Source organism: Geospiza fortis, unplaced genomic scaffold (assembly GCF_000277835.1).
Source record: "Geospiza fortis unplaced genomic scaffold, GeoFor_1.0 scaffold538, whole genome shotgun sequence".
Classification (NCBI taxonomy): Eukaryota; Metazoa; Chordata; class Aves; order Passeriformes; family Thraupidae; genus Geospiza; species Geospiza fortis.
This window is the reverse complement of record NW_005054368.1, coordinates 3,317,976-3,333,878: the sequence shown is the minus strand read 5'-3', so window position 1 is coordinate 3,333,878 and position 15,903 is coordinate 3,317,976. Positions and strand designations below refer to the sequence as shown.

The window sequence follows — 15,903 nt, the reverse complement described above, 5'->3', positions numbered from 1 at the left end:
GTGTCCATTTTATGACCATTTTGATTCATCCTGGGTTCATTTTGTGCCCATTTTGGTTCATCTTGGGTGCAGCCCTGGCTGGGCTCTTCTGCTGCCCAAGGTGCATCCATTGAGAAGATCCTTTTAATAAATCTCCATTTTATTCCTTAACTCTGTCCAGTCTCTGTTCCAGGTCAGCCTTCACAAGGCATCAGTGTAAGGGCATCAGAGAGGAGCCATGCAGAGCTTTGCTGGGCTCCAGGGCCTGCTGGGGCAGCTTTGTTTGCAGGGTAATTGAATTGTAGCTCTAAAGAGACATTTCCTGCCCTCATTCCAGCAGGCTGAAGAGCTGAGTGAGGCTGCAGTGCCACAGACAGATTGCTTTGGCTCCCCCAGACCCAGCCTGGCTAAGCTGGGCCCAGCTGGTCTGTGCAGCACAGCTGGGACACATCAGCCTCCTGCTGGGCTGGGAGCACCTGGTTACAGCACCAGGGTCAGGCTCAGAGCGCACCTGAGGTGAGCTCAGGGGCCAGGCCCTGACACTTTTTCCTCTGGGGATCAGGTCTGAGCAGCTCCTGTGTTTTCCTGGGGCTGCAAGGAGCTCCCAGCTGGGAAACCAGGGTGGGGACACATCCCAGACTCCCTGGCTGTGTCTGTGAGGAAGGTGAAGGAAGGGGATGAAGGGTTCTCCTCAGGACTTGCAGCAAGGTAAGAGCTGGCAGAGGTACCAAGCCAGCACCAATTTCATGTCTTTGTGGTACCAGAGAAGTAAATGCTGTTCTGTTGGGTGTATTCAAGAGCAGGGTTTCACCTTTAAATCAGTGGTTAAAGTGAATACACTTTTTATTAAATCCCTTCAGCTTTCAGGGTTTGATTCAACACTCTTTTATTTCCCTGTGATGCTTTTATTGTCTGACCTTAGGAGGCGAATTCAGTGCAACACAGCACAGCTCTCCTTGCACTCAGTCTCTCAGCAGTGTTTTATGTGCACTTTTATTAATTTCTCTTACCTGATTCAGTGCCAGCTCCCTCACAGAACAGGGCACGATGGCTTGGTTTCATTAGGTGTGCACTATTTTTCCCTCTCCTCTGATTCTTTTCCTCAAGCACTTTCCCTCCTTGGGTCGGGGGAGAGCAGTGGGGGAACGTTCCAGCTAATAATAACAACATTCCTGCACCCTGCAGAGGAGATTCAGCACTTGGGGAGGAACATGGAGCACATTCAAAGGCTGAAAATGGCTCTCCTGGAAATGGAGAATCTGTTCTGCAGTGTCAGCACTCTCCCCTTTCCCTTCTCTTCCTACAGACAGCTCTGTGGACTGGGGCAGAAACTCTCCCCACAATTCCATTTCCATGAGGGCTGGGTGTGCAGCTGTGCTGGTTAGGGGGATAAAGAGTGGCTGACTGACCCAGCCAAGGATCACAAGAGGAGCTGAGCAGAGCATTTTTCTCCATGGGCATCACACATTTCATTTCTCTGTTGTTGCCTCCAAACCCCTCACCTTCAGAGAGCAGCTCCTGCCTGGTATTGCTGATTTCTGTGGCCATGAGCTGAAGTTTGAAGAAACTTCCTCTCCCAACTTTGACTCTCCACCTTGTTTTTTTGCAGATATTCGCTTACAAGCGTGACAAGAACCAAATGACTAATGTAGAGAGCTGACCTCTGCCTTTTCCCTGATCATTTCCTTGCCAAATCCCCTCTTTCCTTCCTCCCTGCCTCTGCTATTTCAGGCTCTGCTCTGGCGCCTGTTTCTGACAGAAGATGGATCTGCACCACTCAAACATTTGCTGCAGGAGCTTTTCAGTGCTGGAGAAACATCTCAGCATTTCTGAGTCAGCCTTTGGGAGCAGGGTGGGGATCAGTGGGTGCCTGGAGGGAGCATTTGGCACTGGGAGTGACCAGGATGAGTGCCCAAAAACCCAAAAGCAGCTCTGGTGAATCACAGCTGTCCTGGCCAGGGCTGTCTGCCACTGCCTGCAAAGCACACGCTCTGTTTGGGTGTAATTTCAAGATATTATTGGGCTGATCTTGAAATCTTTCCAGGGTCAGATGTGACCTTGCAGCGTTTCAAACGTCCCTGGGTCAGGGCAGAGGTTGAAAGTTTGATTTTCACCACCCCTGCAGGTGGAATTAGAGGCTGAGATCAGCTCTGGGGCAGCTGAGCAGTGACAGGTGGAGGAGAAGGAGATGAGGAGCAGCCTGGGCAGGCAGGGATGTGCATCCTGTGAGTATTTGTGAATTATGAGGAGGCAATCAAAGTCAGCAGTGTGAGGAATTAAATACAGGTGTGACATGGCAGGAATTGAAGAGGGAAAAAAAGAGAAAGGAGAAGTTTCAGTTATGGAGGAGAAATCCTCCCTGGGAGAATTCCCAGGCTGAGGAAACAGCCCTAATGGGAATGGAGGTTTTTGGGTTTTTTGATTTTTTTTTGTTTGTTTTTTTTTTTCCATGGGAAATTCAAGATGTGGAAGTCAAAAAGGGAAATACCTTGCATAGAAAATTCACTCTCTGCCCCTTGAGAAGAACTGAGAGATTCTACATTATTTGCATCTTTAACTGGTGACAATTTGGGTTATTTAGTCCCTTGCTATGAACAAAATTGCTTTCGTTTGAACATCCACAAATTCTTTGACAAACCCAGCCGTAGAATTGATTTCCAGGCAAGGGGAAAAAAAAACCCAAAACCCAAGGCTGTGAAAACCAGGTGTTAAAAACAACACCCAAGAGCGTGCCACAAAATCCCAGCTAAATTGTTTTGCAGCTCAGTACAAGTTAAACTTCTGCAGCAACAGCATTGTCAGCAAAAACAGAGCTTGTGCTGAGCAGTGTTCTGAGGCACATTTGGTACAAATGGAAACTTTTTATTCCAAAACAGCTATTCCACCTGTGCCTCTGCTGATGCCTCCAAAACCACAAGAGAATATCAGTTTTGCATTCTAATTTTATTTTCATTTCAGTGATCGAACGTGGTTTACACCTTCAGGCCTCACCTAGAGCAGAACATTTCTCACTCTAGGGATTTTTTTTTTAACCTGTCTCAGATTAATCGACCTGGAAAATAACTACAAAAGCTCAGGGCAGCCACCAGGTTTCAAGGAGGCCACAGGCAGGTTTTGTTCTAGTTTTGCAGAGAGCAAAGAGAGAGAAGAGAAAGGTTTCTTTCCCTTTGCAGGGGAAAAGGGGAGAAAAGTTTCTTTCCCTTTGCAGGGAGGAAGTTTATGGAGAAAGGTTTCTTTCCCTTTGCAGAGGAACTCCAGGGATGGCTCTGGGATGAGGGATAAAATGAGTTCTTCATTCCTTATGATGCTGGTTGTGATTCTCTTGTGCAACTTCATTTGGAGCAACTTCAATTTGGAGCAACTTCATCAGAAAACAGAACCATCCGCTCAAATTTGATATGGAATTTAAGGAGGATGAAGGATAACAATTTCATAAAAACTGAGATCTTCTTAAGAATTATTTTCCCAAGGAAGGGGTTTGTGCAGTTTCTTCATTTTTCTGCCTAATAGAAATAAAAGGAGATACAGGAGCACAGTAATTGTTATTGGCAAACAGAGGTCAATTACAGGAAATTCTGTTTCTTGAAATGAGTTTAGCAGTGACTGGCTCCCTGTGTAATTAATTCTGCAGAGAGCTGGGCAGCTGCTGTGTCACTGCCCCTGGCCTGGTGCTGCTCCTCATGGCCCAGGGTGGAATTGGGGCAGCTCCAGAAGCCTCATGGAACTGAGATCTGGAGCTTTTCCTGCATGGAGGGACATTTGGGGCAAGGTGAGACAGGCTTGGCTGGGGGAGCCTCTTGCCCGCATTTTTTCCTGAAACAAACCCAGGCTGCTCACCCTCTGTGCTTGTTTCCTCATGTCCAGCTCCTGGACATTGATTTATCCTTAGGCACATGCAGAATTTATTAATGAGTTATTCAGTTTGGGTTTGGGCGGGAAGGAGTGGGAACCAGGCAGGTTCTCAAGGACTCTGGCTCTCATTGCTCATGCAAAAGTTTCAGAAATCAAAAATTTACCCCAGTGTGTTGTCATCCTGTAAAGGCTGAAGAAAGGCTTTAATCAGTGAGAAATGGTGAGAGGCTGTCCCTGTGTCCCCGGATGCTGCAGCTGAGCTCTGGTGACAGTGACAGGACCCAGGGAAGGGCTGCAGCTGGGTCAGGGTGGACATCAGGAAAATGCTGAGCTCCCTCTGCTCTGCCAGGCTCCCAGGGAATGGGCACAGCCTGCCAGAGCTCCAGGGGCGTTTGGAAACACTGGGTGGGATTTTTGGGCTGTCTGTGCGGGGCTGAGGGTTGGGCTGGGTGGTTCCTGTGGGTCCCTTCCAGCCCAGCCCATTCTGTGTGAGCATTGTCACACGAGCTTTGTGCTGTAACATATTTAATTCCAAACATTTCCTGGGGGGGGAGAGAATGAAACCTGGAGAGGGACAGGGGCTATCCCGAGGGATGAATCAGCTGGAAAGCAGCTCAGGAAGGATGTGACAGTGCAGCTGCTGCTCCTGACTGAGCTGCTGCCGGAGAGCAGCTGAGGGAGGAGGAAGAGGAGGAGGAGAGCAGGGCTGCTGTCTCAGGTTTCCATGCACTGCACGTGTGGGTGGTGCGAGCTGAGCCTGCTCCAGGCACCGAGCGAGCCGGGAGCATGGGGCAGGTGGCTTGGAAGGCTTTATTTCTGTCTCTCTTCGATTATAAAACCGAGAAATACGTCATTGCCAAGAACAAGAAGGTTGGGGTCCTCTACCGAGTGGTGCAGCTCTCCATCCTGGCTTACCTGGTGGGGTAAGAATCACCCTCTGCTTCATGTTTTGCTGTGATGAAGGTGGATTTTGCTGTGATAAGGATGGGTTTTGCTGTGATAAGGATAAATTAGGGCACTCTGCACACAGTGACAGCCTGATTTCAATGCAGTTCATCAGACAGGGTTATACAGCTGCATTTTGTAGTGTGTGATAGGTTATGTCTGATTTTTCACCTGCTAGGGATGCCTAGATTCAGCTCTACCCTTCAGATTAAGGTTGGGTTAAAAATAGACCCAGCGTCTATGGCTTTGTACTGCATTATTTATGCCTTTATTTCTATATTTTGTGGGAATGGTGCCAAACCCTGCTGTGTTACTCCTCAGGACAAATGAGCTTTATCAGCCCTGGTGCTGAGCCTTGGGGCACACCTGTGTTCTCTGCACAGCACCAGGGACCTGCTCAGGTGCAGATGGGAGGGAAAGGCAGAAAATGGGGGATTTCTGAGCTGGAGTGGGGAGGGAAAAGCAGAAAATGGGGGATTTCTGAGCTGGAGTGGGCTGCAGCAGCCAGGCTGTGGGGGCTGAGGCAGCAGCAATGTCAGCTGCTCTGCATTCATTTCAGAGCAGGGCACTGGCTCAGGAACAGCCTGGGAAAGGCCCAGTTCTGCAGCACACTGGGCACACTGGTGTGTGACCAGTCCCTGCAGGCCCAGACCTGGAATTATCCAGCCTGTGCTGTTGATCCTTGAGTTTCTGAGGCTTTTTAGACTGTGACACCCAGCTGTCCCCTCACTGTCTGTGCTCGTGGTCCCTTCACCTTTCCCACACCTCGTGTTTCCACCGATTAAATATAGCAGAGTCATTTTTAGGTGCTGGGCGTATTTATAGAAAGCTGTGCAGTCCCAGAGGCCGCTCCAGGGAGCAGAGCAGCTCCTCAGCACTCTGGCACGGGCTGGCTGGAGGAGGAATCCTGTGCAGAGCATTGCTGAGGGCTGAGAGAGATGCAGCATGGACAGGGCAGGGTTCTGTTCCTCCTCTGGCATCTGTGGCCTCCTGCAAACCCCTGGCACTGTCGCTGATGGTCCCTGCAGTGCCTGGGGCTTACAGGAACATGTCCCTGTTCACAGGCTGGCTTGGGGTGGGGATCATGTCAAACCCTTCTGGACTATTTCTGGGATGCAGCTGCCATTGATTCATTGATTCACTGCAGAAAATGCAAGGATCTGCTTTTGAGCCCTCCTGGGAGAGGAAATCGGTGTTCTTGGGAAAAGGGGAGAGGAGGAAACTTCCCAGGGTGGGTGTGAAAAACAGGGTTGACTCTCCTGTGAAAGTGTAAAAGTTTAATAACGGACAATAGGAGACAAAGCCAATAAAGCAATTGGTTTAACAGCCAGGTGCCTCTTGGCGTTCCACCAAGAGCACCCTGGCTGTTTCAGAACCAACCTTTATGTACCATTTCTATTGCATCAGCCTGTTGCATGTTAACAAACAATTAGGCATATTGACACTTTCCCCCAAACCAGTTAACATGTTCCAAGAATTGTTTAGCAGGGCTCATCCTCAGGGCTGCCTTTTCAGAGCATCTGTATTCCTTGGTTGTGGTTTTATCATTCTTATCATTACCTCCAGTTTGGGCTTTGGTCCGTATTTTCTGTTGATGGTAAGTGCTGACAGTTGGCATATCAATAGCAGGGGTCTTCTTGTGTTCATGGAATATTATCCCAACACAAAAATACTTCTATCAGCTATTTCACTACTTGAACAGAAATATAAACTATATCTTTATAGCAAAGTTACTTTGACATTATACATTTAGCACCCATTTTAATATTTGTGAAATGCCAGTATTCTAGTGTGTGTTTATAACAGTGGGGAGTGTTCATGTGCACGTTTGCCACACGTGGCAGGTGAAGGGCTGGGTGCCCCCAGTGCTGCTCAGCCCCCGTGGGCAGGAGAGCCCGAAAAGGGGAGCTGTGCCACAGATTCAGCCTCTCTCCCTCTCCCGACCTGCCCCAGCACCCTCAGCTTCTTCAAGGGCGACTTATTGTCCTGACAGGTGATTTTAGCAGTGTTGTGGGGGAGCTGGAAGCGTTTCATTTGAGCCAGAGGTTTTCACCCAGGGAAATGGAACTCCTGCTGCTTCCAGAGGAGAGGAGAGAGCAAAGCCTTTCCCTGGATGGCTTAGCAAGGCAGCAGCTCTCCCAGGGGGCAGCCAGGCTGTTCCCATCACCCTGGCTCACAAAGGAGCTGGATCCAGTGGAAACATCCCCTGCAGGTTCCTGCCAGCTCAGCTGCAGGGGTTTTCTCTCCCAGCCCGGTGTGCTGCTGGCTGGCAGCTCAGTGTCTGTGTGCTGAAGTGAGAGTTCTGCACTTGTGAACCTGCAAAAGCCTCTCTTGTTTTTCATCTCAAGAAAGACACAGCCCTGCTCTTCCTTTTCCTTTCTGGGGTTGCTGAGTGTAGCGCAGATGGGAGGCTTTGGTTTCTTACCTCATGACCTGTTGTTACACACTCCTCCACTGTTGGCAAGCACAGCTCGTGTCCTGGAGTTTATCCTTTATCAGCAGTAGCAGTTGCAGAGGGTTTGGTGTCATTGGTATGTTTTGATTTGACCTCAGTGTGAATTTCTCTGTCTGACTCATTCCCTGACTGCCCCTAACGCTGCTGTGTTCACACAGGTGGGTGTTTGTGGTCAAGAAAGGCTACCAGGACACAGACACGTCCCTCCAGAGCTCTGTCATCACCAAGCTGAAAGGGGTGGCCTTCACCAACACCTCGGAGCTGGGGGAGAGGATTTGGGATGTTGCAGACTATGTCATCCCTCCCCAGGTTGGCATCACCCCCTGTGGGTGCTGAAGGGATCTATCCAGGTCTTCCCTGTGAATTAGCAGGAGCTGGGATACAGGAAAGTGATGCTGGAAGGGGTTTTCTGCTGTGAGTTTTTTATTGGAGATGCTGGGGGTGCTCTGCCTCCCCCCAGGACCGTGGGCTGGCTCTCATGGTTGTGTGTGCACGCACAGAGTGAGGGAATTCATCCAAACAAATATCCACACAAAGGGTGATGTTGTGTCTCAGCCTGAAAAGCCGTGGGGAGAGGGGGCTGCTCTCTTCTGAAGAGAGCTTCATGCTTCTTATTTACAAGTACTTTGAGAGTAAACCAAGTTTTCTGACTCTTTGTTTATTGCAGGGTGAAAGTGTCTTCTTTGTCATGACAAATCTGATTGTGACCCCAAACCAGAGACAAGCCACGTGTGCTGAGGTAGGAAGAACTGAGCCCCTTGACCCCCAGACCCCTGCAAAACCGGGGCTAAGAGCTGGCAGAGGACACTTCTGGAGACACAAAGAAAGGAAGGATGAAAGACAAGTATTTTTTCCTGTAGTGTAAAAGCTAATCTGGGAAATTACTGTAAACCTGGGAGGCTCAGCTGTCTTAACTTCCAGAGGCATTGATCATGCAGAGACTTCCTGACTTAGGGTGGTGTTGAATTTCTGCCTGAGCTGGAGATTGCTCAGGGTTAGAAAAGGCCCTGGGAAAACAAATTTGATGTGACTCTGGGTAGTTATGGGGAGAGGAGACTTTTAAAGAGCCCCATCCTGGAAAGTGCTGAACATTCAGGCTCTGGTTACCTCCCAGACATGGGGTGGCTGCTCAGCACCTTCTAGAACATGCCAAAGGTATGAGGTGCTTGTGGAATATCCTCTGTGGAGATGTTTGGAGTGGGCTGGAGCCTGGGGAGGGGGTGTGTGGCTGTGCAGGGAGTGCTGTGCATGGAGCAGATGGATTTTTGTCCATGGAGTAGATGGATTTTCTGTGTCACACCAGGAGCACAGCTGGCTTGGTCAGGGCACTGCTGTCCTCTGGTGGCCAGGACAGGGGCACATTGGGCCAGAGAACTTTGTGGCTTAGGTCCAGGGTAGGGTTATCTTACAGCAAAGTGGGCTCCTGCCTGGTTTTGGTGAGTACTGATGTTGGTTGTTCCAGTCTGTCCCTCTCCAGACTGAGCAGAACCCAAAACTGGGAGGGTGTGGCTGAGTGCTGGTGCTCCTGGTGCTGGGATATGTGTGCATGACCCCCAGTTACCACTTCAGCTGTGTGGTTTTAGTGCTCACACAGAACCCACCCCACTTTCTGTGTCTCTGGTGTCCTGTCACACTGTCACTTGTGTCCTTTCCCCTCTGCAGAGTGCCAGCATTCCCGATGCCCTGTGTGACAGGGACACGGACTGCCTGGAAGGGGAAGCAGTGGTGGCTGGCAATGGTAAGGGACATGTCCCTGTCTGAGCTGTGTCTGGTGTCCTTCAGAGCCCTCAGCCTGGGTATATCCTCAGATCTCTGATTGCAGAGAGCACCAAGGCCTTTCCTTTTGTTTCCCCTCTCCTTTTCCCCCTTTCCTTTCTCCCCTTTCCCCTTTCCTCTCTTTTATTGAGATCCCTGCCTTGCTCACAGCTCTGTGGTGCCTGGGCCAGGGAACCCCAGGCTGCTCAGAGGCACAACAAGAGGGTGTTTGTTCCAGCTGAGAGGCCCTTTCACAGCAGGGAGGAGAGGGAAAATCCTGAATTCTCACATGCCCTGCAGGCAAGGAGAGGAGGTGCCTGCTGCTGTGACCTTTTCTGTGCTGTCTGCTCACAGGGGTTAAGACTGGCCGTTGTTTGAAAGACAGGGGCAGCACCAGAGGGACTTGTGAGATACTGGCCTGGTGCCCAGTGGAGAAAAGATCCAAGCCCAAGTACGTGTCTGCATTCCAAGCTTGAGTTGCTTGGCTTGTGTGTCACCCAGGGCAGTTCCTGTGTCCCCTCTGCTTGGGTTCTTGCTGGAATGTTGGCTGCTCAGTGCAGGAGGGGGCTCTGCAAGGCTCCCCCTGGCAGGACTGGCTCTCTGCTCCCCCTGCTTCTCTCCCTGGCTGTTCCCAGCTCTGGGGGTGTCCCCTGGACCTGCATGCTCCTCACCAACCCCTTGCTGGCACTGTGGGGGAAGTGGCACAGCTGGCCTGGTGCCATCCAACCTACTGGATAAAGCTGCTTCTAAAATGGCAATTGAAGATTTCACATGTGGGCAAGGGACAAAGACAGAGAACAAACCCTTCTCTTGCAGGAAACCACTTCTGGGCAGTGCAGAAAACTTCACTGTTTACATCAAGAATTCCATTCGATTCCCCAAGTTTAAGTTCTCCAAGTAAGTGCCACAGCTTCCTGAGCTGCTCCTGCTCAATAGATATTCCCCCTCCTCCAGAAAAATAAAGTGCCTGGTCAAGGCTGGCAAAAAATACAAATTTAAAAAAATATTTGTTTGCTTTTGCAGCTTCAATGTGAACAAACCAAAGCAGTGTAGAAATGTTCTGGCTCTGGTCCTGGGCTCAGATAGGCATTTCTAGAATCCTATTGTTTTCCCTTGAGAAAAACAGATCACCCTGGAGCAGTCTGGCAATCTGTTCTGTGTGAGTCCTTTCTTGAGTCCAGATTGAGCTGGCCAGGAGGTCATTTTTGGGGGACAGACTGCTTTCCCCAGGCCAGCAGCAGAGACACCCTCAGGGTGCACAGAGGGTATTGGAAAAGCCTGTTGTCTCTGCAGTCCTGCTGCAGGCTCTGAAGGCAAGGACAGAGGGAGCCAAGGTGGATTTCCCTGTTTCCTACGTGCAGGATGAACGTGCTGGCCACTGACAACGAGTCCTACCTGAAGAGCTGCCGGTACAGCCAGGAGCATCCCTACTGCCCCATCTTCGTGCTGGGCAACATCGTTCGCTGGGCTGGGGGCGACTTCCTGGAAATGGCCTCGCAGGTAGGAGTGCCCTGGGGCTCGTGGGTGTTCCCAGCTGGCTCACTGGGAGCCTGTGAACAGTCACTGCCCAGGGAGCTGCCTCCTGCGCTGCACTGCAGAGGTGCTGGTGCTTAAAATCAAGCTGGTCCCATTTATCCTGTCCCCAGGGAATGGGGGTCCTCTAAAACTGCTGGTTGTGTCACTTATCTTCTATTCAAGGCTGCTTCTATTCAAACTGCTGCTCTGCCAGCAGGGATTCTTTGTTTAATTTCAACATTACTACAGTGTTGGTTTAAACCCAGAACTCTGGAAATCCATCCATGCATAAAAGATCATCTTCCCCACTGAAGCGTGGAATGGAATGAAATCAGTGTCCTGGGAGGAGAAACCTCAGGGAGAAGTGGGGTTGTAGAGTAATAATGGGATTAATGTCACCCACCTGAACTCAGGAGTGTGTGCCCCCCTGTTTGACCAGAAGTGCAGCTGCTTCTTGTCCCTGGGGAAAGCCTGCCCAAGGGTCTGACAAAGTTGAAGACACTTTAACTGAACTAAGCTTAAACAACTCACCCTGTCTCTCTCTTTTAAGGGTGGTGTGATAGGAATTCAGATTGAATGGAACTGTGATCTTGATAAAGCCCCTTCTGAATGTAATCCTCAATATTCTTTTAGCCGGCTGGATAACAAGTCTGCAGAAACCTCCATCTCTTCTGGGTACAACTTCAGGTGGGTACAGAAGAGGCCACAATGCAGAATCACAGCTGGGCTGGGCTGCTTGGGCTTGCAGGTGCTGGAGGTTGGCAGTGGAGTGGCAGCAGCCTGTGCCAGGCACTGCTGCAGCCGAGCACAGAGCGCTGCAGAGAAGGGAGGGAGGTAGGGAGTGCTCCTGGCAGGCTAAAGCTGGCTTTGATAAGGGAACAGATCTCTTTGAAGGAATGAAAGGCTTCAGAGGGGCAGGTGGAATTAAATCCAGCATTGCTATATTGCAGGTTTGCCAAGTATTACCGGGATGCTGAGGGGGTCGACTACCGGACACTCATTAAAGCCTACGGAATCCGCTTCGATGTGATGGTGAATGGCAAGGTGAGGGCAGGCCAGGATGTGCCGGAGCCTGCAGAGAAAGGAAGTGGGGGGAGGCAGCTCTGAGATGAGGACAGCCTGTCTGGCTTGTTGTAGGAAAGGGCTTTTCCCATCCATCCATGTGGAACCAATCCCCATGTAAGAGAGATCACCTGCAGTGCAGCTGAGCCTGCACCTCCTCTACTTAAAACCAGGCTCGTGTAAAGCCCAACAGAAATAAATGTGTCTCAGAGACTTGTTTTCCATGTACAAGCACTGCAGAGAGAAAAGAAGCCTAATCCAGGGATGATGCAAGCTCAGAAATGCAGCCAGGGACAGTCAGACCTAAGACACACAGACCTTCAGCCTCCAAGATTGCTCACTGCAAATCCCCCGTGGTTGTGCCCGGGAACAAAACACACCCAGGGGCAGCAGCAGCTTCCCCAGGGCAGTACCACACCCTTGGGTTTGTTTTGTGGGTTGTTCTCTCAGTGGTGACTTCATGACCTTTGTTCTTCCAGGCAGGAAAATTTAGCATCATTCCCACCATTATCAATATCAGCTCGGGGCTGGCACTCATGGGAGCTGTAAGTGAATGTTTTGTCTTAAAGTAACCCCAGGGGACCCAAATTCCAAATGGGATGAAAATGGGATGGGGGGTTTAAACCTTCTCCAGCAGAATCTTTACTACTGGGATTACTCAGCCAGTTGTGTGTCTGTGTCCTATCTTAAAAGCATTTGTTAATAAACCTGGTAGTCTAAACACCCACACAGGCTGTATATTATATGTACATTCCCTGGAAAATGCATGGAGGCAAACTCAGTTTCTACAAGTTAGCCTTTCATTAATGTTCATTTCTAATGAAATCAGAACACTTCCTCTTCTGCTTCAAAGATAAAACACAAGCTCTTTCCTTTTGCAGGGAGCTTTCTTTTGTGACCTGGTGCTGATATATCTGATCAAGAAGAGTAACTTTTATCGAGGCAAAAAGTATGAGGAAGTCAAGTAAGTGAGCCTGGCTTTGTGTTAAAAATCATGGCTTTTTGTTAAGAGAGATAGAAATAGGAGGCGATACAGGAGCACAGTTCCAGGGAAATATATTCTTCCAAATGATTTTGGCCAAGTTATTGGCTTCCTCTGTAATTCCTTGCTGCAGTGAGCTGGAGAGCACAGGCAGCTGCTGTGTCATGGTTGGGCTGGCAATGGCCTCGTGCTGTTGGTCCCTAATGACTGAGGGTGGAATTGGGGCAGCTCCAAGAGCCTTGTGAAACTGAGATGTGGAGGGGCCTTTGGGTAAGGTGAGACAGGCCTGGCTGGGAACCTTTTTTGCCTCCTGAAACAATCCCAGGCTGCTCATCCTGTCCCTGTGCCTGTTTCCCCAGGTCCAGCTCCAGGAAGTCCCTGTCGAGCCCAACACTGAACGGGAATCAGAGCCCGGAGCAGCTCGATGGGCTCTAGGCACAGCAGAGGCTCTGCCAGCTCCAGGAAATCCACACAGGTGTGGCACCACACCAGCACTGGGAGGTGGACATAGCCCAGATCAGGCCTGCTATGATCAGGATTCCCAGAGGAAAAACACCTTCTCTAAAGACTGCCTTTCTTCCCTGGGATTTCTCTGGGATCCTGAGCTTGCAACGTGTGTCATCACTATGGATTTATAAAAGGATTTTTATAAAAGGACAAAGAAGGCACCAAATGAATGTTTTTATATCCACTGATAGATATATCTGTACTTATGCCAATAGCCAGCGTTGTCCCGTGGCTGTGCTTTGCATCCATGTGGAGAAAAGCTGTGATGGGAACACTTTGGGAAGGGCTGAAGCTGAAACCCAACCGTGGCAGCCACCGCCTCCAGCTCCTGCCTGGGTGATGATGTGCCATCAGGTGTGAAGCAGCAGGACTGCTCTGCTCAGGAAATGCAGGGAAATGTGGCACTGGAGCAGCTCCTGGGGCTGGGGAAAGGGCTGTGATCCTGCAGGGCCTGAGGCAGGGGGGACAGTCACTCTTGTGGGGGCGAATGCACTGAGCAGCAACGTGGAGCACCTGCACAGCTTCTGCCTCCTGCCTCCAGTGCCTGCTTTCGTTTGCTGGGGACTGTCCTCGCTGCACCACTGCCTGATTTCTCGTGCTGGACAGGTCTGGATGGGCACTCAGTGCCTCTGTTTCTCACAGCACCCCAGGCTGTGCTGCAGACTGAGAGGGGCAGCTCTGCCAGGGCCACAGGCTGGGCCAGCCTCCTCCAAATACAGCAACAGCAGAGAAGTTAGAACATATCTGCCTGCTCCTGCAACACCAGTGACCTCCAGGAAACACAAGTGCTTGTCTGTCAGCAAAATCAGTTTCCCTGCAGCCCATTTTGTCCATTTATCTCATGTGAGGATGTAACCAATCTCAGGAAAGGGCTTAAGGAATATCATCGTGTTCTGTACATGCTGCCTCATCACCACAGACTGGGAGCTGTCCTGATGAAGATTAAATGTTTCTGTGCATGCTTTGAATACCAAAAGTTAAAGGGCTCCTGCTGCAGCATCTGAGAGTAGCATCAGGGAGCTGCTGCCATCGAGTGTCTGCACAAATGGCACCAGCAGCTGCAGCCACCTCTGCTTCAGCTTCTTTAAGGTTGTTACTCTGAGGTACAGGTTCATCCTAAATTAAAATTCACTTCTGTTAGTGGCAATCTCTGAACCCAGTCACTGACAGCAAACCCCACCCAGTCTAGTTCCCCCTCCTCTGCTTCTGTGTAGTGAGCCAAAATTGGGGCTAGAAAATAGAATTAAACACTGGAGTTCATTTAGGATAAGCTGTGTACCTTTGGTGCTCTGATCTCACCCAAAACCTTCTCTCCATGTCAGGAGTCTCTCCTCAAGGCAAACAAGAGTCACCACACGGGGAACTGCACAAGAGTTCCCACCAGGCTTTTGACTGTCAGGGTTTAAATGGAGTTGAGTAATTTCTAGATGGTGAAACACAGAGTGAACCCCCTCTGTGTGACATCAGGGCCTGGCACAACTCCTGGCAAGCAAGCAGCTCCTCCTGACGTGCAAAGCTGACTGTGCTCTGCTGAAACCATTGTTTTAACATGCCAAAACATCCTCCTGTGAGAGGACCAAAGCTATTTCCTGAATCTAAGTCTCCAGGCCTCCCAGATCCCCTAGAATGTTTCCTTTCTTTAGGCTGTGTAACACAACTCCTACAACCCCTGCTGTTAATAAAACATAACCAGATTCCTTCCCAGGAGCTTGTTTCTTGACTTTGACTATTTTTTTTCTCCTTGTGTTTCATGTTCAGCAATAAAATGTGTCACTTTAGGCCAGTGCTCCCTGGGAGTGTTCTGTAAGTGTTTTTTCAGGTCACACCACCTGGTGTGGTGATAGTGATGGGAGCAAATCGATGAATCACTTATTTCTGCAGGAACAGGGCTACAGGAAAGGCATTACCTGGATGGTGGGTGATGGATTTATCCCCTTTTGTGGCTTTTCTGGAGACCAGTGACAAGCACCTGTGACAGTGCCATTTACTGATGGCAGTAAGGGAAGAGAACGTTTGCATGTATGTTTCTGAACCCAACCTTTACATCCACTTGATTATTTTCTTGTGTCAGTGGAATTATTTAAAAATAATTTCATTATTTCATTACTGCTTCAACATTTGTGTGTAGGGACAGGCAGTACATCCAGAGGGGATTGTAACTGGTGTGTGTATCCAAACCAAAAAGGATACACGGGACTATCAATCAAACCCCACAGCTATGCCTGTTTTTAGGATGGAAATTATCCTTTAAAAAGAAAACAAATACAGGAGGCATCCAAACGGTGCTTCACATTCAGTTTAATTAGAACAGTGCTACTGATTAATTCGTACTTGGACATAATTTACCAACAGCATTAACGACACGAGCCATGGACAACAGTTTGGAAAGTGAGCTGGCCTATTGTGTAGTGACTTTTGGCAACAGTCCTGCAGCTCCGGTAGCGGCGAACATTCCGTGCATCAGTACACGTGAACCATTCCGTACAGGAAAGTCCAGAACAGGACGTAGGTGAAGAGCCCTCCCACGAGCCCCCCCGTGAACAGCGGCCTCCGCGACTTGAAGTACTTGTTCCACCGCCGCCCGGCCTTCAGCACCAGCAGCACGGACAGGAGGACGGAGGCCAGGAAGTAGAAGATGAAGCCGTGCAGGCCGGTGAGGCCGAGGATCCCGGCCGTGGCGCCCGACAGGGCGGACACCGAGGTGCGGCAATAGTCCAGGATGGCCGCGTTGCCCCGCACCGCCGCCTCGCTGATGAACTGCGGCCCCTCGCGCTTGGCCACCACAGCGGCCATGGCTCCGCGCCGGGCTCGGGCACCTCCTCGCTCGCACCGACACTGAGGTGAAACAAAC

General features: G+C 50.2%; 2 protein-coding genes across 2 annotated transcripts; one reads left to right on the top strand and one right to left on the bottom strand.

Annotated features, from left to right (window-relative positions):
* The first annotated feature begins 4,545 nt into the window (after positions 1-4,545).
* On the top strand, positions 4,546-14,759 carry P2RX5 (purinergic receptor P2X 5). The gene is made up of 12 exons (XM_005424414.2): positions 4,546-4,754; positions 7,390-7,540; positions 7,899-7,970; positions 8,894-8,969; positions 9,341-9,437; positions 9,803-9,883; positions 10,348-10,486; positions 11,052-11,188; positions 11,452-11,545; positions 12,043-12,108; positions 12,445-12,527; positions 12,905-14,759. Exons 1-12 carry the CDS (start codon positions 4,618-4,620, stop codon positions 12,978-12,980), a joined length of 1,209 nt encoding a protein of 402 aa, XP_005424471.1. The 5' UTR covers positions 4,546-4,617; the 3' UTR covers positions 12,981-14,759.
* A 571-nt stretch (positions 14,760-15,330) lies between these two features.
* Positions 15,331-15,893, bottom strand: EMC6 (ER membrane protein complex subunit 6). The gene has a single exon (XM_005424413.2). It carries the CDS (start codon positions 15,843-15,845, stop codon positions 15,513-15,515), a length of 333 nt encoding a protein of 110 aa, XP_005424470.1. The 5' UTR covers positions 15,846-15,893; the 3' UTR covers positions 15,331-15,512.
* Positions 15,894-15,903: the final 10 nt, after the last annotated feature.